Genomic DNA, 24,632 nt, shown 5'->3' with positions numbered 1-24,632 from the left:
GTAAAACGCAATTTAAATCGCTGTATAACGAGAAAAAAAGAAAAGAAAAAGAAAAACTTGGCACATGACGCAAAACATTATATGCGTAAATTGTGCGCATCTTTGAACTCCAAACCGCACGAAGCCACTCCCATCACTTCATCATCGCAGTATGCACAGCGTCAAGTCATGGACCAAAATGGTGAGCTACAAGCTAACGTAACGAAGTATTTTACTGCAGCGTTACGTTTTAAATGCCCAAAATGCTTCCGAATGAACGGTAACCACCTGCCAGTAAAGCAGCGAGTCCTGGTGCTATTTATACGTCGCTCTGTATTGGAAGCAAACGCATTAATAGATGTGTCCAGCTAGCCTCTGACATGACCAATTAGTGCTGCGCGCGCGACCAGCAAATGACAGATTCAAATAAACGCAGGAGACATTCGCATTGGTCTCCCAAATGTCTATTTATACACTGTTATACTAATTAGTTCCTATGTAAAGTTGTGTATAAGCGTTATAGTAACTCTCTGCTCTTCCTGTTTAAGTCACTGCCCCTACTGGGTTTCTCTAAAGTATAATACTTTGTTTCCTCTCCACTTTTTATTAAGCACTTTTTGGATAACACAGGTCTGTAATCCTTAATTTCATAAATTGCATTATGCTAATATCTGTGGGAGTACTGAATTGTCTGCTTGAGTAAATTTGTCCATTTTCTCTTTTTATGAAGTGTTCATATTTAATGATAAACCTGTGTGATGAATTATATATGTATAATGTATCAGTTTTAGTTATTGTGCTTGTTAATGATATGTTTTCTCAGATAATGACCTTCAAGGAACTGATGGTTCGGGATCCCTTGGAGGTCTTGATGTTCGCAGACAGATCCCAATCAAGTTATTGTCTAAACAGACGGTAAGAGGCAAGCCGCCCACCCGACCTCAGCGTCCCACCACCAGACTGCCCTCAAAAAGTGAAGAAGGTTGGTCTCAGTGGATGCAAAATAGTGTTATCACTACACATAAATCTGATGTGTTTCCAAATCTGATCTTTAGGACTGACCATCATCGTGCAAGTGATAAAATTGGATCTGTCTGTTAAGACAGTATTTTAAATATCTGGTGTATTTACATTGGCTGGCCATCATATCGGTATCAGACGATATTGGATAGTTATTTGTGCATGTTAATTTCTCATATATTACATTTTATATTACTTTTGCTTTAATTTAATAACACTGTTAAATGCCAATCTCAAAACGAATATCCATCTTTCGTACTCTACATTATAATGTTGTGATGCCTAAATTCACTTGTAGCATTTAAAATTAATTTTTATTTTAGTTTGTAGTGTTTTGTTTGTAAATTGTTTATACAGGTCAATGATGTGATGGGTCATTTTTTTTTTTTGTCCAAAGGCCTTAATAATAATAATAATAATAATAATAAAAAACAAAGATATGACATCCAGAGTATGTAAGGTAGTACAACTAGATCTCTTTTATTGAATCCAAAAGGTTTTAATTATATTTTCCAACATATAAAGGTATTTTAAAGATTTTGAAGTGTCAAAAGGTCATTCGGTTTAACCGTCCAAAGACCAATACAGCCATTTCATTTGTGATTAAAATATCTTAAAATGTAATAAATGTATATATTTTTTATTCTGGCATGATTTTATAACATCATATATCAACATAGTGCAAAATGGTATTAAAATTATGTGTAGAAGTAGTTGCTTTGTTATGAGAAAGAATGTCCAGAAAAATGAATTTCATTGATGTCATCCGGAGTAACCAATCATGCATTCAATATCATGTGACAGGATGTGACATCATTCAGACACCTGCAAAGGACCACATGGTCATGAAGCAAAGTAACTAACTCATGTTTTCACTTGCTCATACACATGTCCCGAAACATCAGGTCATTCGGTACAACCGCTATAAAACATGGAAAATGTTGTAATATTTTAAAAACTTGTACTAAATATAAAATGTTTGATTGTTCTTTTGCTAACTAGCTAGATATCAGTCTGTTAGCATTGTTTGAAAATATCGTCATTCGGTATAACCAAAAGTGTCATTAGGTAAAACCAAAATTTTGGTTAAACTGAATGACTTTTTTGGTGACAAATTTTGTCCATCTTGTGAAAAATGACAAAAGCAGTGTTAATTGATTATAAAAACCCGCAAAATCTCATTAACGCTTAATAAAACTTCAAAATGAATTATATCTCCAATAGGAGATATATTTTTACACTTACAAAAACCTTATTCGTCAATGACCCATATATACAGTAATAAAATAGAATTGTAATACTGGTCTTTTGTCAGTTATTAGCCATAACATGAAAATAATTATCGTTGTTTGTGTGTGTTTTTTTTTTTTTTTTTTTTTTTTTTTTTTTTTTGCTTTTTGGACTATAAACAACATAGTGGATTTAAATTGGATACACCAATAAAACAGAATTTTGCTCGGTCTGAATAAAACTGTAGTGCTGACTCCTTTATAAATAGATTTTAGTTTTTCTTTATTTATAAACTTAATTGTGATCTTCAGAGCCTTTCAGCTATAACCAAGAGGAAAGATTTGAGTGTAAATCTGGAGATGCTTATGGAAACCAACGCAGATTCCCTCAGCCAATTTTCTGGGATTATAAGGTTATACATTTCTCATCAATTATTTCAACAAATTAGATTATATTTTTGTAACAATTCTTTTGTAATGAAGGAAATATTTCATACAATATTTTAATATTTAATAAAAAAAAATATTTATTCTGCTTATTTCCTCAGCTCAACTTGGTAGGAGTAAAAGATGACACTCCAGTTCATTTTTGTGACAAGTGTGGCCTACCCATACAGATCTATGGGCGAATGGTAAGAAAGATGTTCAAGTCCCTAAAACATTCTTTATACTGATGGAGAGCTCGTTTTTTACACATTTTTTTTTCTTACAGATTCCCTGTAAGCATGTTTTCTGCTATGATTGTGCAGTGCACTACGAGAAGAAATGCGACAAGTTGTGCCCTGGGTGAGTTTCTCCTACAACAGTTTGTTTAAGTTCTTGGTATGTTTGAGGTTCACGTGATGCTTTTAAAAACAGTGTCCATCCCTGATATATAAAGTTTGGAGGTAGTGTTCCTCTAAATGTTGCCTGTAAGGTGCAAGCAAATCAGGAACATTTAGTATGTTCTGTTTCCTTGGTAACGTCTGTAGGCGTTAGAATAAAAGTATGTCAGCTGACTTTATGTGGTTCAGATGCACATGCTTGTCTTAAACGCCCAGTGTTGTTGTGGGGGTTATGCTACAAGGAGTACCTATTTCTATACATAAAGTGGACAGATGTTCACTGTGACAAGAAAAATGGGAAAACCAGAGTTATTCAGCAGGATTTTTTTCATTAGTGACTGTATAGTGTTGTATATTTTAATTTATATTATTAATATGTCATAAATCATAATTTGTTAAAAATAATTAATTTCCAGTATTAAGTGTTAGTTGATATTAAGAGCAATTTAGCTTCGGTGCACCACTTGCATCTTAGGGGCTCTTTACAAGACACATTTTTAACTAAAAACACAAAACTTTGTATACGTTTTGGCCATTCATTTACACAACAACGTGTTTTGGGGGCCTGAAAATGCAAACTTTTGAAAAAGTGCAAGTTGGTAAAAATGATAACATTATTTACAAAGTGACATTGGCAACTACTGGCCTGACATGCATAATACTGTGTTTTTAGTTGTTTTCATGGATCTGTGTGAATGGGGATTGTTGTCATCTGTACACAAAAAAGCAAAGGAGTACATTAGTGTTGTGTAAACGTAAGGGGAATGAAAGTCAGTCATAGTAAGACTGAGTACATGTGTGTGAATGAAAGGGAGGGAAATGGAACAGTAAGATTACAGGGTGAAGAGGTGAAGAAGGTACAGGAGTTTAAGTACTTGGGCTCAACAGTCCAGAGTAATGGAGAGTGTGGGAAGGAGGTGAAGAAGCGAGTGCAGGCAGGTTGGAATGGGTGGAGAAAGGTGTCGGGAGTTCTGTGTGATAGGAAAATATCAGCGAGAATCAAGGGGAAGGTGTACAAGACCGTGGTGAGACCTGCCTGCTGTATGGTTTAGAGACAGTGTTACTGAGGAAGAGACAGGAGTCAGAGTTGGAGGTAGCAGAGCTGAAGATGTTGAGGTTCTCTTTGGGAGTGACAAGGTTGGACAGAATTAGGAACAAGTACATCAGAGGGACAGCTCATGTTGGACGTTTGCAGGACAAAGTTAGAGAGGCCAGATTAAGATGGTTTGCACATGTTCAGAGGAGGGAGAGTGAGTATATTGGTAGGAGAATGTTGGACATGGAGCTGCCAGGCAGGAGGCAAAGAGGAAGGCCAAAGAGGAGGTATATGGATGTAATAAATGAGGATATGAAGCTAGTGGATGCAAGTGTTGAGGATGCAGAAGATAGGGATAGGTGGAGAGAGATGATTCGCTGTGGCGACCCCTGAAGGGAGAAGCCGAAAGAAGAAGAAGAAGAAGAAGAAGAAGAATGTTGTGTAAACGTACCCTCAGGTACTTGGAAAATTGATATAGAATTTAAATGATATGCGATCACAGGTGTGTCTACGTATCAACTATTGAATAACAGCTTTTTACAGTCTAGTTTACACCATCTATTAAATAACATAAAGCAGCTGTTTTTGTACTGATGCCAGACATCTCATTTATTTGTTGTCTAATGTTGTTTTTGGTTTTGCGACCATCAGTTTCCACTTTACATTTTACAATGTACAAATGAAGACTAATGGCAAATAGTAGGTCCTTTTCATTGCCATTAAAGTGAAATAACTGAACATAAACATACAAGCTTGGTAAAAGTGCTCATTTTAGAAGAAAATTTTAGAAGGCTTTTGCATCTGAAGTCTTTATATATATATATATATATATGGGTCAATGACATGACGGGTACTTTTTTGTCCTTAATAATAATAAAAAACAAAGATATGACATCCAAAGTATGTAAGGTAGTACAACTAGATCTCTTTTATTGATTCCAAAAGGTTTTAATTATATTTTCCTACATATGGTATTTTAAATATTTTGAAGTGTCAAAAGGTCATTCGGTTTAACCGTCCAAAGGCCAATACAGCCATTTCATTTGTGATTAAAATATCTTAAAATGTAATAAATGTATGTATTTTTTATTCTGGCATGATTTTATAACATCATAAATTAACATAGTGCAAAATGGTATTAAAATTATTTGTAGAAGTCGTTGCTTTGTCCGGAAAAATGAATTTCATTGATGTCATTTGGAGTAACCAATATAAAGGGACCATTTTGGATCAAGTCATGTGGTCAATATCATGTGACATCATTCAGACACCTGCAAAGGACCACATGGTTGTGAAGCAAAGTAACTAACTCTCTTTTAACTATTTGAAAAATTCATGTTTTCACTTGCTCATACACATGTCCCGAAACATCAGGTCATTCGGTACAACCGCTATAAAACATGGAAAATGTTGAAATATTTTAAAAACTTGTACTAAATATAAAATGTTTGATTGTCCTTTTGTTAGCTAGCTAGATATCAGCCTGTTAGCATTGTTTGAAAATATCGTCATTCGGTTTAACCAAAAGTGTCATTCGGTAAAACCGAAATTTTGGTTAAACCGAATTACTTTTTTGGTGACAAATTTTGTCCATCTTGTAAAAAATGACAAAAACAGTGTTAATTGATTATAAAAAACACAATCTCATTGTTAACACTTAATAAAACTTAAAAATGAATTATATCTCCATTTAAATCTTTTTTTAACGAAACAAAAATCATTTAGTCAGAACATACTAAAATGCTATAGCATTTATATACTGTGGTATACTGTGATACTTATTTGGTCTGTATTAATCTTAACTGTCCACCAGTCAGTAAATCTATATACATGTGCTGATCCAATAATCTAAAAAAAATAAATAAATCTGTCAAATTTAATCCCGTAATCAGGCATCACAGTCTGACTAGGACTTTTATATAATGCCATTATTATAAAATCAAAAAGAAAATCATTATTGCTGGTCTTGCAATGATAATTATGGCAATAAAGAATAAGGATTTATGTTGATATTGTCCAAAACTTTGCCTAGGGTGTTCCTAAACTTTTGGAGGGTAATGTGAATAGCAGGTCCTTTGCTCGTTCTTGGTATAAATGGAAATCTGAGTAATAGTTAATGTGTATGTGAGTCCACTTCCCCTACTAAATCTTAAGTTCAGTTTGTCCCTCTACAGCTGCACAGACCCTGTCCAACGCATCGAGCAGTGCCAGCGCGGCTCCCTCTTCATGTGCAACATTGTGCAGGGCTGCAAACGCACCTACCTCTCACAGCGAGACCTTCAGGCCCACATCAACCATCGCCACATGAGGGCCAGCAAGGCTGGAAGCTCTCGCCCAGATCCGCCACAGGCCTCTGACCCACCAGACCGCTTCAGGTTGCCGCCACCTCCCCACCTGTCTAAATCACACCCTCTCATTCCTTCCCCACTGCAAGGCCACGAAACCTACAACCATCCACCTCCGTCCTCGCCCTCCGATCTGGGGCCTTCCCAACGCAACCTCCCCCCGGAGACCTTTCGGATTGCCACGGTGTCTACACGGAAGCATAGCAATCTCATCACAGTGCCCATTCAAGATGATTCGGGGAGCTTGGGCCCCTCTCCCCGTGATCCCCACCCACAGACACCTCCCGGCTTGACTCCACACCATCACCCTGGTGATTACTCCAGCCAACCAGTGGTGTCCCACCCACATCACATAATGCCTCCACCACAACAACCACATTACAGACCTCCGCCGCCCCCACCGCCCTCTCTCAGCATCCCCATGCAGCACCCGCCGCAAGGCTCGGCCACACCTCACATGGTTTACAACCAGGCACCTCCAATGTCAACACCCCCTCCACCTGGACACATCATCAGCCAGATGCCACCCTACATGAATCACCCTCCACCAGGTCCGATTCCCCCGGTCAATGCCCCTCCTCCGCACCACTACAACCCAAACTCAATGCAGCAGGACCAAGGCACTCTTAGCCCACCTTTTACCCAACCAGGTGGCATGAGCCCGGGGATGTGGCCCAATCCACGTGGACCTCATCCGCCCCGTATGCAGGGGCCACCACCACAGGGACAGATGCCAGGGCCTCACCACCACGAGCAGTCACGATATAGACCGTATTACCAGTAGCATCCTGCCTGTGTTGGCTCTATCAGACAGTTTGAGTATAGATAGTGTCATTTCCGACTGGATATGGTTGACCATGCTATGTGGGCTGTTTGTTTTCGGATATAATCATCCCCATTGCTGGCACTTTTTGTACTAATGTCCCTCATTCAGGGTGGTTCTGTGGAATTATAAAGAACTGAATAAAATGGGGAAAAAACTACGTTTTTGGTTAGAAGAATTTAACAGTTTTGTTTGAAACGTTTACATAATGTTGTACCCAGCAACTGCAATAAATGAAACTTGAACACATGAATTTTATTTAGATTTTTAGTTTGAATTTCATCACTTTTGGGCACAAATATTGAAGCTAGTTAAAGGGATAGTTCATTCAAAAATGAAAATTGACATCATTTACTCACCCTCCTGTCATTCCAAACCTGTATGACTGACTTTCTTCTGTGGAACACGAATTAAAATATTTGGAAGATATTTTGACAGAATTATTGGTGAACTATCCTTTTGACAATTATAATTTGGATTTGTAAGTAAATATTTATTTAAAAAAATCAGCAGTATGTAAAGAAATAAATTGTTTGTGTGTGTTTAGCGAACATGCTAATAGTTACCCTGAGAGAAAATCACATTTGTGAAAAGTCTGTTTATTTTTTTTATTCAAACTAAAGGCCGTTTACACCAAGGATGATAAAGTTTTAATTGTTCTAATTCTCTGAGAATAGGGAAGTCAAACAGTGGACTGATATCGTTGGAGTCATTTAAGCTGATGAACGATAAAACCGTCGACAGCCAATCAGAATCCACACACAGCGTGTTCTTATAATAAACAGAACGTTATTCTATTATATTCTAATGGATTCGAATATATTATCGTTATAGTTATTATTATTCTTGGTGTGAATGAACCTTAATACTTAAAGATTGTTTTTAAATGATCAAAGAATGTGTATTCGAATCTAAACCAGTTTCTTTCAACCTTGATTTGATTGGTACAGTGCCCCCTAAAGTTAGCCACACTTTTAGCAAATAAATTATTCTAAACCTTTTCTCAGAAATAATTTTATTTATTCAGCCAATTTTCCCAAAATACTTTTACCTAGCTCGTCTCCAAAGTTAAGTATCAAGTTCCTCTCGGGTGTGGACATCTTCCACCAACGATTGACAATCAGTATTCTTATTGTTTTATATTTTAAAAGATGAAACACTTTTGTGCAATGTTTTGCTTAAAGTGTGCTATCTAATATTTAATATAGCTATCTAATTCATTTTTGGGTGTGGTAAAATACTTTTTGTGGCTGCTGTATTCAAACCAAAATATTACTAAACTTAAGTATCCACAAGGGGGCGTACTCAACCAAGATCTGCACTAGATCACTACTATCATACGAAACTGTTTTATCTTCTTTGGATGTATGTTAATTTAAATTTAATTTCATGCAGTTTTATATTGTGGACTGAGAAAGAAGAGTGGCACATAAAAATCTATTTCCTTGGGATAGACAAAAGGTATTTCAGCATTTTTTCTTTTTTCAAAAAATTATAATTTAATCGAATGATAGCTACATATATTTTATTGGCTGAGATGTTTTATTTATGTAATAATGTACGGTGAAAATAGTTCTACATAGAATTAACAGTGTATGTAAGGTCTACAGCTAAAAGTGTTTAAATGATTATAGAAATTTTGAGAACAACCCAAGTCTGTGTGACTGTATAATGTTTGGAAACATTACTATTTTTAATATTTTTGAAAGAAGTCTCTTATGCTTATCAAGTCTGCATTTATTTGATCAAAAATACAGAAAAAAAACAAAAACAAAACAGTAATATTGTGAAATATTATTACAATTCAAAATAATGCTTTTCTATTTTAATATACTTTAAAATATAATTTATTTCTGTGATACAAAGCTGAATTTCAAGGATCATTACTTCAGTCTTCAGTGTCACATGATCCTTCAAAAATCATTCTAATATGCTGATTTATTATCAATGTTGGAAACAAAAATAAAAATAGTAATGTTTCCAAACTTTTGACCTGTAGTGTATATTAAATAAAAAAAAATCAATAATAACAATAATTATATATAGCCTAATTAAATTAAAAGATTTTTTAATTTTTTTAATCTATTTCTATTTATCCTTGTGTTTTAGTATTTAGAAATACATTATAATCCTTTACATTAACAGGAAAAAATTACAACGTGAAAATTGGATTGATTAAATGTTTAATGGTTTACATTTAAGTTTAAAAAGTTCATTAATAGCCAAGAATGTAAGCTATTCGGTTGAGCTCATTGGATATTTCAAAATCACAATGCATGAGTAAGTCCATGCAAGTTGTGGGAGGGGAGGGAGAAGAGCCATCTCACTCATTTAAAACTTATCAGTGCAGCTCTCTGGTCCCTGTTGCTCTGCACACAGAAACATGCCTTGACCCAATGTGCACTTTCACGTTAGCCTACAGGAATGGTTGGAATTTTGCAAACTGCAGACGTTCTGGGTCGTTTGGACTAATTTTCCCAATGAGATGCGCGTGAGCCATGGAATTACCTGTGATATGGATGTGCTTTGGATTACTTATTCATCTCCCACCGTTTGGATGCTTGGATTTACATCTATCGGAAGCCCTCCAGCCTGGTGCAACACTGGCAAATGTATCAATCGGACCAGACTGGACGTACATAATCGACAGAAGTCTCACAGATAAGTCTTTACGGCACTTTCTAAAGATCAGGAGAAGTGATGGGCTGGTATCACTCGCGCGCAAAGTTGACTGCACTCGTTTACCGAGAAATCCGGTGCCACTGTATTTGCGGATTAAATCGCTGCTTTCTGAAAACTTCATACTGCTTCATTTCAATACATTCGTTCACGGGCAGAACTGCTTCAACAAATACAAAAGAAAAAATCTTAATCCAGATGCCTATATGTATCTCCTGACTGGGTATGAGACATGTTTTTCTTTGGACTCCTTACCCATAAACATTTACGAACGTTTACCTGTATCCATGCGGAATTCTCAAATGTCTCGTGGAAGGTGTGTGGAGAAAGACAAGCGGCGTGTTATTTCCCTCACGAGCGCGAACCTCTGTTTACCTCATACGCAGCGATATGAAGCGAATTTGCTTTGTTTAATACCTAACACACTGAATGGCTCTATATTTGTCGATGTTAAGTTACATTTAAGCAGAAAACACATTGGAGGTGAATTAGACTCGTGGGCTAAACGTCAAAAAAGAAACGTGAACTCTGCTCCTCAGTTTCAATTGCCAAACTACCAGGTATCAGTGCCCGAAAACGAGCCCTCGGGAACGCGCGTCATTACTCTCAAAGCCTTTGACGCCGATGAAGGAGACGCTGGTGTTGTTGAATACGATATGGAAGCTCTTTTTGACAGCAGATCCAACCATTTATTTCAAATAAACCCTGAGACGGGCGGTATAACTACTCTACAACCTTTAGACAGGGAAGTTAAAGACACTCATGTGTTCAAAGTTACTGCTACTGATAGGGGAACCCCTAAAAGGTCAGCTATCGCGTACCTCACTATCACAGTCAGCGATACTAACGACCACTCGCCAGTTTTTGAACAGAATGAATATAGGGTTAGTATTCGAGAAAATGTTGAAGTAGGCTTTGAAGTGATGACTATTAGAGCTACAGATGGAGATGCCCCTTCTAATGCCAATATGATTTATAAGATTGTGAATAATGATGAGGTGAACACTTGCTTTGAAATCGATCCAAGGAATGGGTTGGTCAAAACCAGAGTCAGACCAGACAGAGAAGTCAAATCTCAGTACAAGATTATTGTTGAAGCCAACGACCAGGGCAGAGAGCCAGGTCCACGTACCGCCACAGCCACGGTGCACATCTTCATAGAGGATGAGAATGATAACTACCCTCAGTTTAGTGAGAAGAGATATATAGTTCAAGTTCCTGAAAACATAGCCGTGAATTCACAAGTAGCTGTGGTGAAGGCTACAGATAAAGATGCCGGGAATAATGCGAAAGTGCATTACAGCATCATAAATGGGAATATAAAGGGCCAGTTTTACATACACTCCCCTACAGGTGTCATTGATGTTATCAGTCCTCTAGATTATGAGATGATAAGAGAGTACACACTGCGAGTGAAAGCACAAGATGGAGGGCGACCACCTCTTATCAATGGCACAGGTATGGTTGTAATCCAAGTGGTGGATGTTAACGATAATGCCCCCATGTTTGTCAGCACACCTTTTCAAGCCTCAGTGTTAGAAAATGTTCCTGTAGGTTTCTCAGTGATGCACATTCAAGCTATCGATGCTGATTCAGGTGACAATGCTCATTTGGAATACACGCTGACTGACACATCACCTGGTTTTCCGTTCACTATCAATAACAACACTGGATGGATTACGGTTAGTGCCGAGCTGGACAGAGAGACTACAGAGTTTTACAGTTTTGGTGTTGAGGCCAGAGACTGCGGGGTTCCTACAATGTCATCTTCAGCTAGTGTAAGTGTCACTATACTAGATGTAAATGACAATGTCCCCACCTTCACGCAGCACTTGTATAACCTAAAGGTCAATGAGGATGCAGCTGTGGGCACAAGTGTGCTTGGCGTCACAGCTGTAGACAGGGATGTAAACAGCGTAGTAACGTACCAAATATCTAGCGGGAACACACGGAACAGGTTCGCCATCACCAGCCAGAGTGGAGGGGGGCTAATTACTTTAGCACTACCTCTGGACTACAAGCAAGAAAGGCAGTATCTCCTAACAATCACCGCCTCAGATGGTACACGCCATGACACAGCTCAAGTCTTCATTAATGTGACTGATGCCAACACCCATCGACCAGTATTTCAAAGTGCCAACTACCAGGTTTTAGTAAGCGAGGACCGGCCCGTAGGCTCAACTGTTGTGGTCATCAGTGCCACCGATGAGGACACTGGTGAAAACGCCCGTATCACTTATGTAATGGAGGACAATGTGCCACAGTTCAAGATTGATCCTGACACCGGTGCCATCACGACTCAGATTGAGATTGATTACGAAGATCAGGCCTCCTACACGCTTGCCATCATTGCCCGAGACAACGGCATTCCCCAGAAGTCAGACACCACCTACGTAGAGATTATCATTCTTGATGCCAATGACAATGCACCCCAGTTCCTCCGGGATATCTACCAGGGAACAGTGTTCGAGGATGCACCGGTATACACTAGTGTACTCCAGGTATCCGCTTCAGACAGAGATTCGGGATCTAATGGTCGACTGAGCTACACCTTCCAGGGAGGTGATGATGGCGAGGGGGACTTTTTCATTGAGCCTTACTCTGGGATCATCAGAACGGCCCGCAAGCTTGACAGGGAAAACGTTGCAGTGTATAACCTCAAGGCCTTTGCAGTGGACAAAGGAGTGCCTCCTCTCAAAGCAGCCGTAGACATTCATGTGTCCGTGTTGGACATAAATGATAATGCCCCTGTGTTTGAGAAGGATGACTTGTATATATACGTAGAGGAAAACAGTGCTGTAGGGTCCACTCTAGCCCGTGTAAGTGCCACAGATCCAGATGAAGGTACCAATGCCCAGATCCTCTACCAGATTGTTGAGGGCAATATTCCTGAGGTCTTCCAGCTTGACATCTTCAGCGGAGATCTAATTGCCCTTACTGACCTAGACTACGAGACCAAAATGGAGTACATAATAGTGGTTCAGGCCACTTCCGCACCACTTGTCAGTCGGGCCACTGTTCACGTCGTCCTAGTAGATGTCAATGACAATGACCCCGTTCTACAGGATTTTGAGATTATTTTTAACAATTACATTACAAATAAGTCCAGCAGCTTTCCCACAGGAGTTATTGGGAAGGTGCCTGCTCGTGATCCAGATGTGTCCGACAAGCTCCTCTACACATTTGTAGAGGGAAATGAACTCAGCCTGCTGATTCTCAATCAAGACACTGGGGAGTTAAAGCTGAGCAAGGACTTGGATAACAACAGGCCTCTTGAAGCCACAATGAGGGTAACGGTTTCAGGTGAGATTCACTTTGCATGATACCACATTATTTGGGCACAATTTTTGTTTTGAAAAGTTAAAAGCATTTTTTGGCGAAGTATTGTGTGCAGTGGTTTCAGTGACTTTCAAAATCTGCTTTGCGAATTGCCTTGTCATAGTAGAAGTGGATTTGTGCAAGCTTTATTGTTTTCACGCCAAGTTAATTGGTTTTCTTTGATGCTCTTAGTGATAGTGATCTGCCTCCTTGTGTGCTCTTCTCTTCTGGTGTGTTCTCAGTCCCTGAATATCTAAATTATTTTCACAGCCTTACTGTGTCTCTGCTTATGCTCAACAATATTTGTTGGCACTCCCTATAGTGAGCAGATTCATAGCAAATATTACCATGTTTCATTATTTGCAGCAATTCTTAAATGGTCATCCATTTATAAGTTTCTTGTTTGCAATAAATTATTCAGTGAATATGAGATTGTTATTGAAGCCTGTTTAAACCTCAGAGTCAAAAAAGGTACTTGCAACATTACCTCATAATCACATTTTGTTTCTCCCAATTTGCCTTATATCTACCACAATCACAACTTTATAAATCATAATGTGAGTGCAATAATTCAACTTTATTTCTTATTTTATTTAAATTTTTGCATGGTCATGCTGCATATCACATTAAGGACTCACTTATCTCTCTTTTTTAAAACTGTTGTACCTCAGCTTATGCCACACTCGCACTCTTTCAAAGTCTCTTCTACTCGGTACAGCAACTGTGGTTTGATAGTGAGATGTAATTGTTTCTAAATTGGTACTCTCCAACAATTTTCAAATTAACTGTTGTTGATCTTCCCCCACATTCCTCAGATCCATCCTAGAACATATTCCCACTAACAACTATCATGCACTAACATGAATAAAAGTTAGTGAACCCTTCTCCCTTTGAATCTTGGAGAAATCAAATGTCATTCTTACCTGTCAGGTTTGTTCGTTTCATGTACATTTTCCCAGGAGCCAAAGCTTACAGAATGTCCTGTCTATTAGACAGTGACTGATTATGTGTCAAAGGAAGTTTTGATTTGACTTATGATTTTAAGTCTTTATTCACATTCTGCATCCCCAGGCTATAACATGCCTCAAGATTCATTTAAGAAAAATGAAACAAAACAAAAAAAGCTAAAATAGCTGAAATCCATCCATAAGCTGAAAACCATGTTGCATGTCCCAACAAGATATCACGTGATTTCGGGATTAGAACTGATGTCCATGGAGTGATTGGTTTTCATAGATTCTCAGTGATAAAACTTGTTTGTCTCGTATAAGATGTCACATTTGACAAGAAAATGTTGGGGGATTAATTGAAGAGCCTTTAAAACTCCTATGTAGGCTGAGTACAACTAGAGTTTGTTTTGTGTTGTTTTGAGTACTTCTGTTTAATTGTTGTCAAAGCTTACAGAGGATCAGGATCAGCCAGTTAGCAGAGATGCTCCAGTGACACACTGCCACTTAATTTGATTCTGAGAAATGCCATGTGCCGTTGCTTAGTGGGCAGACAAATAACTTCCTAGTACACAGTGACAGTGGAGGGAGAACACAAACATTACTCAAAGCCGCTTATGATGAATAAAATCCTGCATTTGTTCATTATGCATACTCTTTTTTTAACCTTGTTTTCCTTTTAATATACATTTTAATACATTTTATGCATTACAGATATTTTATTAGATATAAATTATTTTTAAAATGCTTCAAATAAGTATTACATTGATTGCAATTCCATTTAGTACAGAATACGAGGCAATATGTTTGTAAAGAACTGGCAAGAAATTTTCCTTCCACAAAATCTGTCAATTTTTCAAATCCATTTTTAAAATTTGGCTTAATTTAGAATAAATTGACACTTTATTAAATGTCCAAAAGAGAGAGAGAGAGAGAGAGAGAAATAAATCGAAAGCGTTATCATGTTAATCTCTCTGAGTTTCCTTCCACTTGGCATCCACAAAGCTTTTAAATCAGTCAATCATTACCGTTCAAGCTTGAGTGAGAGAGAGAGAGAGAGAGAGAGAGAGAGAGAGAGAAACATGTTTGATACACACAATGTACTGTGCTTAATTGGCAAATCTAAGGTTATCGTTTTATTCCCTGAAATTGTTCACTACATTAACCCTCTATGGTACGGTGTTGCCTCCAGGCAACATGGCCTGTTTTAGTTTGTTTTTAATAAAATAAGGCACCAACTGATTGATCAAACGTATCTTAGGACAGAATAACTCAAATACTAATCAATAAAAGTGCAAAAAACACCAAAACATGACCAACAGGGGTCCATTTTGTGTCCTGTTTCAGCACATTAGCACATGTCACATGGCTTCATATTTTCTCCAATGAAAAGTGCTTTTTTCACTTTTGTATCCATTTAATCACATACAAAAAATACGAGTCACCTTCACTGGCAAGTAAAGAAGTATTTTCAAGAACTTTATATTATATATCATCAAATGTTTTAGAGAAAATAACAAAAAACTGTGTGTTGCCTCAAGGCAACATTGTACCATAATGGAATCACATAAGGCCATACAGTCATAATAGGTTTGAATACAAATGTATTATGTTTGTAAGGAAAAGAGTTAGAATTATCTAAATATAAAATGTTACTTTTTATTAAATATGAAACTTTTAATACATTAAAAAATTTTAAGCAGGAAAAACAACACAAATAATTTTTTCCTCATTGATATCATATTGCGTACCATAGATATGAATGCAGTTTTAAACAAGTACACATTAAAGTTTTTAAAATCTGTAAAGTATTTAATATATGGGTCATTGACGAAGGGGGTTTTTAAAAGTGTAAAAAAAACCTAATGGAGATATAATTAATTTTTTTTTTAATAAGTTAAAAGTTTTATTCAGTGTTAACAATGAGATTATGTGGTTTTTATAATCAATTAACACTGCTTTTGTCATTTTTTACAAGATGGACAAAATTTGTCATCAAAAAAAGTCATTCAGTTTAACCAAAATTTCGGTTTTACAGAATGACACTTTTGGTTATACCAAATGACGATATTTTCAAACAAAGCTAACAGGCATTCAACAAACATAGGACAATCAAACATTTATATTTAGTACAAGTTTTTAAAATATTACAACATTTTCCATGTTTTATAGCGGTTGTACCGAATGACCTGATGTTTCGGGACATGCGTATGAGCAAATGAAAACATGAATTTTTCAAATAGTTAAAATAGAGTTAGTTACTTTGCTTCATGACCATGTGGTCCTTTGCAGGTGTCTGAATGATGTCACATCCTGTCACATGATATTGACCGCATGACTTGATCCAAAATGGTCCCTTTATATTGGTTACTCTAAATGACATCAATGACATTCATTTTTCTGGACATTCTTTCTCATAACAAAGCAACGACTTCTACACATAATTTTAATACCATTTTGCACTATGTTGATATATGATGTTATAAAATCATGCCAGAATAAAAAATATATACATTTATTACATTTTAAGATATTTTAATCACAAATGAAATGGCTGTATTGGCCTTTGGACGGTTAAACCGAATGACCTTTTGACACTTCAAAATCTTTAAAATACCTTTATATGTAGCAAAATATAATTAAAACCTTTTGGATTCAATAAAAGTGAACTAGTTGTACTACCTTACATACTTTGGATGTCATATCTTTGTTTTTTTATTATTATTAAGGCCTTTGGACAAAAAAATGACCTGTCATGTCATTGACCCATATATGAATTATTGCAGCATCTGCATTCATGTAGACTCAGTGGTTCTTCTCTTTCCCAGCATAATGCCTCATCTCAAGTGTTAGTTACTTTGCATCATTTTACATTCAGTCAATAAACTTGACTCAACCCCAGCAGTGCATTCCATTCATAACAGTGCATCAAGATAACTTCATAAGCCTTATCTAGAGGGCTTTTGGATTTTGAGTGATAATTCGATATCTAATTCGAGGGAGTGAGCTGCCAGGAAAGGACCATCTGTGGTTAATTCTCTAGCCAACTTTTGATCTACAGTTTTATTTTAAAGGTAGGGCACTTCTCATAATCTTTGATCTTTTCATCTTTATCTTTTGAACCTTTGATGTATTATTTCATCCATCCCCTTTTCGTCTAAGTGAAATCTCACGCAGTGGCTGATGCAAAGCGTGTGGTGCACATATTTCTTCTGTTAATGGCAGTGCATATGTCTTTATCCTTATTTTGGCACGTTCTAAATCATCTTATGTATGGAATCTTTATCTCATATCAGCGTTTCGAAGCATCTAAACCATGCAGGGAATTTGTGAACCTTTCAGAGAAAAGCAGGGATCAAGCTGTTGGTTAGGTCACTTTAAGTGCTGACATAGACCAGCTTAGACCAGCATGAATTTCCTTGCAGGTCCATGCTGGTTTATGTAGGTTAGTGCTGGTTTTGGTGGTGCACCAAAACATGCTGCTCAACCAGCTTCTCTAGACTAGAAAGTCTTGGATAAAAAACTGAATATGAGGCCAAATGTTTCTAAAGAACTGAAAAGAAAATTTCCTTCTGCAATTCCAATTTGGGAATTTGTCAATTCCTTTCAAAAATTTTGGGTTGATTTGGAATGAATTGATAGCTTTACCACACCAGAAAGTCCAAGAAAGTCTTGCTGGTTAAGCCAGTTAAGAAGCCTGGTGGGGACCAACATCCAAAACACAACATATGCTGATCTTTTCAACCGGGTAACTTGCGCTAAGCAAGCTGATCTCCTTCCAAATCTTCTGGTAATGGGACTAAGCATCCCATTGGGTTCCCTCATGGACGTCCTCTGAAGGAAGTCTGGGAAGAGTTTTGAAAAGCTCTGGCTCTCCGTTGTTGTTGCCATGGAGAATGGGGGAGCATTGTGGAGCTCTTAAGCGTTTTGCGCCAAGCTGGGGGTTGAAGCACGGGCCCCTTTTGTGAAGTGGGGTGAGAAGGAGGGTAGGGGGTGAAATGTGGGGGGCTTCTTAAATTCGAGGAGGAGGGAGGCATTGTCCACATGCAGATTTCTGTCAGTGAAGACAAAGCTGTTTGTGTGTTGAGACCGTAAAGGACGGACACAGCTGAAAGAAGAGAGAGTTTTTTGCACTCACTTGGTGTCTGTCTGGTGAAAGAGCAGAGATCAGACATGGATCAGAACTGCAACTGAACAAAACTTGTCAGTCGGGCACAGTATGTTATGATTGGTGTACTTGCGTGACAGTAAAACAATAATCCAGATCACATCACTTGCATGAAGTAGATTTTTTATATCAAAAAGACAATGCGTGGTAATGATTGCAGAGTTTGTGTTACTCATAAATAGAGCTTAGGAGTACTGTTCTTCAAGAGCTGTTCTTAATTTCAACACACAAGCTGTTGCCATTGGACACCAAAGACTATCTGACAAAGAGTCAGGAATGGTGTATGGAGGTTTTTCATTGGACTGCACGAGTACAAAGGGCAAACTGGGCATTATCTTCTCTAACGCTAAGGCTTTGCTACTGAATTCCTTCCTTAACAATGAAGTGAAACGATGATGCAATCGAGGCAAATTCTTTGTTTAATCTTAAGAATTTTATACAACTATTACCGTTCTCCCAAATCAAAGTTTTAAAGCTACTGACCCAAAAATGAAATGTCTGTCATCATTTGCTCACCCTCATATTGCAAAACCCCATACACTGTAAAAAAAAAAAAAAAAAAAAGTTGATGACTTAAATTTTTAAGTACAATCAACTTGGATGTTTAAGTCGTTTCAACTTAAATGACAATAAACTGACTTTAAAAAAATGAGTTGAATCTTGTGTAACTTATTAAAAAAAAGTTGAAAATTGCTTAACTTATTTTGATCAGTTAAAGCAATGTAAAAACATATGTTGTCATAACTTATTGATCATATAATTTTTTACAGTGTATGACTTTTTTATTTCTTTTTCTTTTTTTTCTTTTTTTTTTTTGTGGAGTACAAAAGAAGAAGTTCAGCAGAATGTAGAAGCTGCACTTTTACATACAATACACTGACCAGGATCTGGTTCTGTTATAAAAAGAAATTAATAATTTTATTCAGCAAGGATACATTAAAATGATCAAAAGTGACAGTAAAGACTTTAACAATGTTACAGAAGATTTCTATTTCACATAAATGCTGTTCTTTTGAACTTTTTGTTTATCAAAGAATCCTGCAAAAAAATGTATAATGGTTGCCACAAAAATATTAAGCAGTGCAACTGTTTTCAATATTGATAATAATAAGAAATGTTTCCGGAGCACCATATCAGCATATTAGAATGCTTTTTGAAGGATCATGTAACACATATCACATAAAATATATTAAAATAGTAAACAGTTATGAATATTGTAAATAATATTTCACAATATTACTGTATTGTTTTTTTTAACTGCCTTTTTGCAGCCATGGTGTGCATTAGAAACAAAAAAACATCCCCAAACTGGTAGTCTATGTCCAATATTTTAAGTTTTGAGAAGTCATACGTTCGAAAAGAGCCATTCTTCACTGAAAATTTCCCCCTCTGCTATATTTTTCAGTTCTCATGCTGCTTTGAAATATTCAATTTCGGCATGTCACAATACCTTTACAAAAAATGTAAGAGCCAGTTGCACTATAATATTTTGGTCTGTTTATCACACAAAGCGTACAACTTCAGAAGCCATTTTGTTCACAGAAGAATGAAAATGGGTTTGGAATGACATGAAAGTATAAGTAAATGATGACAACTTTTATTTTCGGTGAACTATTCCTCGAAGTATTGTTTTAAGGTAATCTCAAGCAATCTTGTTTTTGGAAAGGCTTTGGATGAGCTCATCTAATGCAGAGTTATCAAGGCGGAAGCTTCCAGGTTTGCAGTATTTGGTGGCATCTGCATTTTGCTGCATTTTTAAATAAAGGCTTTTAAAGCCTATAAGCTATTAATATTTTATATAAGTGCTTCAAACCTCAAAGACCTCTAATAGATACTAAGGCATAACCAAGTAGAAGCACCTTCATGTGTCTCTTGGCCTTGGGCAACATTAACAGTTCAGCCCATAAAATCCACACCTTGCAGGGATCCACTTCACTGTGCTCCCCTCTGTTTTATGTATGTGCTTGGAGGGATCAAAGCAGACCTGCCACCGATGATGTTAACAAGAATCACAACAGATTCATAAGGGAGGCCGGCCGAGGTGTGGTCTCCATTATCAAGCACTTAGACCATGCACTCTCAGAAAGAAGCTTTGTTCATTAACTTCTCAAAGTGCAACTTACCACATTCCACACAAGCCATGCCAGGGCGAAAGCTTTTAATAGGCCTTAAGAAGGAATGTAGGGCTTGAATGGAGGATAGATGTGTTGAACAAGCAAGAAACAAACAAAACATGTTAATGTGGCATGCTGTCGTCGATGACCACAGAAAAATATATTTTCTGTAAAAAAACGAACAAATATATAGGCTACATGATGAATTTATATGAATACCCATGAATATATCCATGGGACCATATTAGTTATCAAATATTTTTAATATATTGTTATCAGTTGATATTGGATATTTAATCGTGCAATAGAATTTTCCCTATTTTTACATTTCATACTTGTCATAATGACTTAGTACGTATTTTTATGTCATAATTTCGACTCATAATTATCTGAATTTCATTGTAATTTTGACTTTTTATGGTATAATTCTGACTTAATGTGTCATAATTTTGACTTTTTATACCATAATCATAGCTTAGTATGTCATAATTTCAACTTTTATCTCAATTATATTTTATCTCATAATTTCAACTAGTTTTGACTGTCATAATTTCAACTTTTTGTCATAATTATTTCAATTTATACTTTTTATCATTACTTTTTACTTTTTTGCTAAACATAATTTTGACTTATGTTAATTCTGACTTTGTATGTCATTTTTTTTTAAATTATGACTAAATATCTCATAACCTTGTCCTTTTATCTCATAATTATGACTTATGTCATAATTCTGACTTAATGTGTCATAATTTTGACTTTATATATTATAATTATAGCTTAGTATGTCATAATTTCAACTTTTATCTCAATTATGTTTTATTATCTCATAATTTCAACTAGTTTTGCCTGTCATAATTTCAACTTTTTGTCATAATTATTTCAATTTATACTTTTTATCATTACTTTTTACTTTTTTACTAAACATAATTTTGACTTTTTATGTTAATTCTGACTTTGTATGTAATTTTTTTTAAATTATGACTAAATATCTCATAACCTTGTCCTTTTATCTCATAATTATGACTTATGTCATACTTTGACTTTATCTGATAATTATGCTTTACCAAAGCATGATTTTTTTTTTTTTTTTTTTTTTTTTTTGTGGCGGAAATTGACTCCCATATTTGAATTCCTCTCAAAAACTTAAATGAATTTTCAAAAGGGGACACAGCCCTGCCCTCATTGGCTTGTGCACTTAGTAGCCCCTCTCTCAGCTGTGCCTATTGTGCGACGGGCACCAGTTGGCTCGGCTTCACAAATATTTAGGTCAGCCATCAGCCATGATGTTGCTGTGGCCACTGCCAGTGAAGCAGGACATGTGTCTTGGCGTTGGCTAACTGATGCTTTGGCAGTAGATTTTTGTCAGTCCCTGCTACTGTTGCACCAGCCAACTGCCAATCAGCTGTCCAGTTGAATGTTCCCACATGCTTTTTGAGAAGCGTTGTTGGACAGATGACTGAAAAGGGACAATTAAGTCTGATGTGTTTGTATTCTTACCCCATGATGCTCCATATTTAAAGCATTAGATCTAGATATGACAATTCTGTCATTATTTACTCAACCTCATTCCAATCCAAACCCGTTTCACCAATCCAAACTTTCCTTCCACTGCAACTCAAATCTCATTCACATTCATATCAGATGTGCCACAATTTCTTGTATATATATACATTAGCTTTGGTGCGAGTAATCATTGCTTTGATGTTTTTGTCATTCTTTGTGTAAAAAGGCAAATGTTCTTATGAAAAGTTGCGATAACGGTGAAGTTGTACAAAATTGTGTCACCCAAACCTAAACATAACCATGATTGTAATAATAAAAAAAGTTGTACTTTTCGTATGTGCCAAGTTTCAGTGTGCCAATCTTGCCATCTCTTACAAATTATTATTATTTTCATTGAAATAGGCCTTTAGACTCAAATTTCTGATTCACGCCATCCACATAGTAGTTAGTAACCAGGAAACCGAGGTTGACATTAGCTGTAGGACAGTTTAACATTTAGGTGATAACCTTTAAACTTCCCACTGTGTTCGTTTGCAGGTCAGCTCCTGCGAGTAAATGTCTTTAGAGTGTGTATTTAAACTACACTGAAGTATTATCTTTGCACAGACTGTTTGGCCTTTTCCCTCGGAAAACACAGTGCCGAAAAGCTGCTCCGTGTATTTGCCTTCGTTCTCAGATTGTTCGAAAAGAAAACTGAATTTGACACTTGCTCTTTACAGAGGCTGTAAACACTGTCACAGCTCAGTGGTCTTGCAAAGAAGTTTGTTGCCAAGTGAAACTGTGAACATTTCAGTGTAGTTTACTTTGCTAGTGTCATAATCTCCTCAGTCAGTTTTGAGGGATTTGTTGAAGCTGGACTTCCTCTGGCATGGTGCTATCTAAGCAGTTATTCCATTTAAACGAATACATATGGTACAATGTTTTGCTTTGATTTCTTGTTCTACAAACTCTGGAATCAGTTGGTACAGTTTCTGCTCTAGACCACCCACACTTGTGTATGATATTCATATTAACACAATGATTCTTATTTGATTGTATAGACAGATTTTAGAGACTTGTCATTCTTTGTAGAAGATTTTTCCTGGAGATGATCCAAGATCAGACCTGTAGGCCTATTTAGTAAGTGTGGGACATCTTTGAGAACGATCTGTTTGTTCTGGTGGGAATGACTAGGTTTTGCATATTTCATGACTAGCAATTTTAAGGTTTCAATGACATTTTCATTACTTTTGTATGATACACATTTCAGTAGTGAAGATTTCTATAGTTGTGATATTGAACTACTGGATAAATGAACTATGTTAAAGTCTAACTACGTTGCTGTCTGCAAATTTAAAGTGCTTGGATCAGTTTTTTTTCAGTACTTTGATCTAATGTAAAGTGTCTGTAATAATTTATTATATGCCAGAGTGTTTGTTATGTATAGCAATTACTGGTAAGAGAGTCAACATAGAGGGAGAGAGAGAGACTTAATGCATTTCAGAGTGGCTGTAATATACAAAGTTGGGTTTTTATTGCACACCTCATTAAAGAAAAGACAAAAAAACAGGAAACCACTTAGCATGTACATTACTGCCACTGCCTTCATATAAGGATCAGATTTCTGGCATGATTTAGCAAGTTTACTAAGCATATTTAAAAGAAACTTAGTTTAGTAGTTAATGGGATTATTGAGTATTATGAACACAATGGAGCAGGATGTGACCTGTTATAAGCCGTTCCCCTCTCAGAAACTTGTGAGAAAATTGCGGTTAGTATGTGACAAATTTGTGATTTGCCAAGACTGGAAGCCTGCCAGAACACTACATATTTAATAATGCATAAAGATAGGAGGAAATTATTTTTAGGCTGTCATTTGATTACACAATTTAATTTAATTAATTGCATTAATCAAAATAATTAATGTCAAAATATTTTCTACAGTAAAAAGATATAAGATGGAAAACTGTCTGGCATAGGAAATATATAATATATATATATATATAATATATATATATATATATATATATATATATATATATATAAAGTACCAATGCCTATTATGATCACTAATATTGTGCATTTTTTTCATATTTTTGTATCTCCTCAGTTATAATAGCCTATATAATGGGAATAAAATTGTTTAAATGAGGGTAGGGATATACTTTGATTGCAATAGCTGTGACTTGTTCAAACATTGTGTTTGAGCATGTGAAGTATGAATTAATATAATTTAATGTGTATGCGTGGTGTTTTTGTGTGCATGTGTGTGTGCTTGTGCGTGTAGAGAGAGAAACTCCTTGTTGTGTCTGCAACTGCGTGTCTGGCTTATAGCTGACAGTATGTGAAAGGACAGTGTAACAGAGTGGAAACATGTCCTCATTGTCCTGCAATTATAGCTCTCTCCATTCACATGACATAGGGGCCCTTTACACTAGGAGCCCGCAATTGGTACAAGAGAATACACTGGACCAAGAACAATGCCTGTCAAACAAAAAGACAGAGCAAACGTGACACAGAGGCCAGATTTACAACACTAGACACTTTTGCTCTTATTTGGTAATGATAAAGTGGGGATGAATGAAAAGGAAGGTGGATTTTTTTCTGCTGGCCCAGTCGGGCAAGTAGTTCAGATTTTTTTATTTGCTCTGCCAACATTTTTTTAATG

At 36.4% G+C, this 24,632-nt stretch overlaps 2 protein-coding genes across 4 annotated transcripts in view; both read left to right on the top strand.

Annotated features, from left to right (window-relative positions):
• Nucleotides 1-110: 110 nt before the first annotated feature.
• On the top strand, nt 111-7,505 carry LOC127507317 (E3 ubiquitin-protein ligase Hakai). Of its 3 annotated transcripts, XM_051884313.1 has the most exons (7): nt 137-181; nt 591-609; nt 803-961; nt 2,541-2,641; nt 2,777-2,860; nt 2,941-3,014; nt 6,248-7,505. In XM_051884313.1, exons 1-7 carry the CDS (start codon nt 152-154, stop codon nt 7,215-7,217), a joined length of 1,437 nt encoding a protein of 478 aa, XP_051740273.1. In that variant the 5' UTR covers nt 137-151; the 3' UTR covers nt 7,218-7,505. The 3 variants fall into 3 exon arrangements, with proteins under 3 accessions (XP_051740272.1, XP_051740271.1, XP_051740273.1); XM_051884312.1 differs by lacking the exon at nt 591-609 and having other exon boundaries at nt 111-181; nt 6,263-7,505; XM_051884311.1 differs by lacking the exon at nt 591-609 and having other exon boundaries at nt 111-181.
• A 2,069-nt stretch (nt 7,506-9,574) lies between these two features.
• celsr1b (cadherin EGF LAG seven-pass G-type receptor 1b) overlaps nt 9,575-24,632 on the top strand; it is a 52,203-nt gene continuing 37,145 nt past the window's right edge. Inside the window, exon 1 of the mRNA XM_051884783.1 lies at nt 9,575-13,238. Coding sequence (XP_051740743.1) covers nt 9,755-13,238 — 3,484 coding nt within the window. The 5' untranslated portion in view covers nt 9,575-9,754. The remainder of the gene's footprint in view (nt 13,239-24,632) is intronic.

The sequence above is a fragment of the Ctenopharyngodon idella genome, chromosome 24 (genome assembly GCF_019924925.1).
Source record: "Ctenopharyngodon idella isolate HZGC_01 chromosome 24, HZGC01, whole genome shotgun sequence".
Taxonomy (NCBI): domain Eukaryota; kingdom Metazoa; phylum Chordata; class Actinopteri; order Cypriniformes; family Xenocyprididae; genus Ctenopharyngodon; species Ctenopharyngodon idella.
Note: the sequence above shows the minus strand (reverse complement) of the source record. Positions and strands in the feature narration are given on the sequence as shown.

Coding starts and splice junctions, on each gene's coding strand:
- LOC127507317 (XM_051884313.1), top strand. CDS start 152: ATGCACAGCGTCAAGTCATGGACCAAAATG. Junction 2,861..2,940: donor TACAGATCTATGGGCGAATG/GTAAGAAAGATG, acceptor TTTTTCTTACAG/ATTCCCTGTAAGCATGTTTT. Junction 3,015..6,247: donor TGCGACAAGTTGTGCCCTGG/GTGAGTTTCTCC, acceptor TCTTAAGTTCAG/TTTGTCCCTCTACAGCTGCA.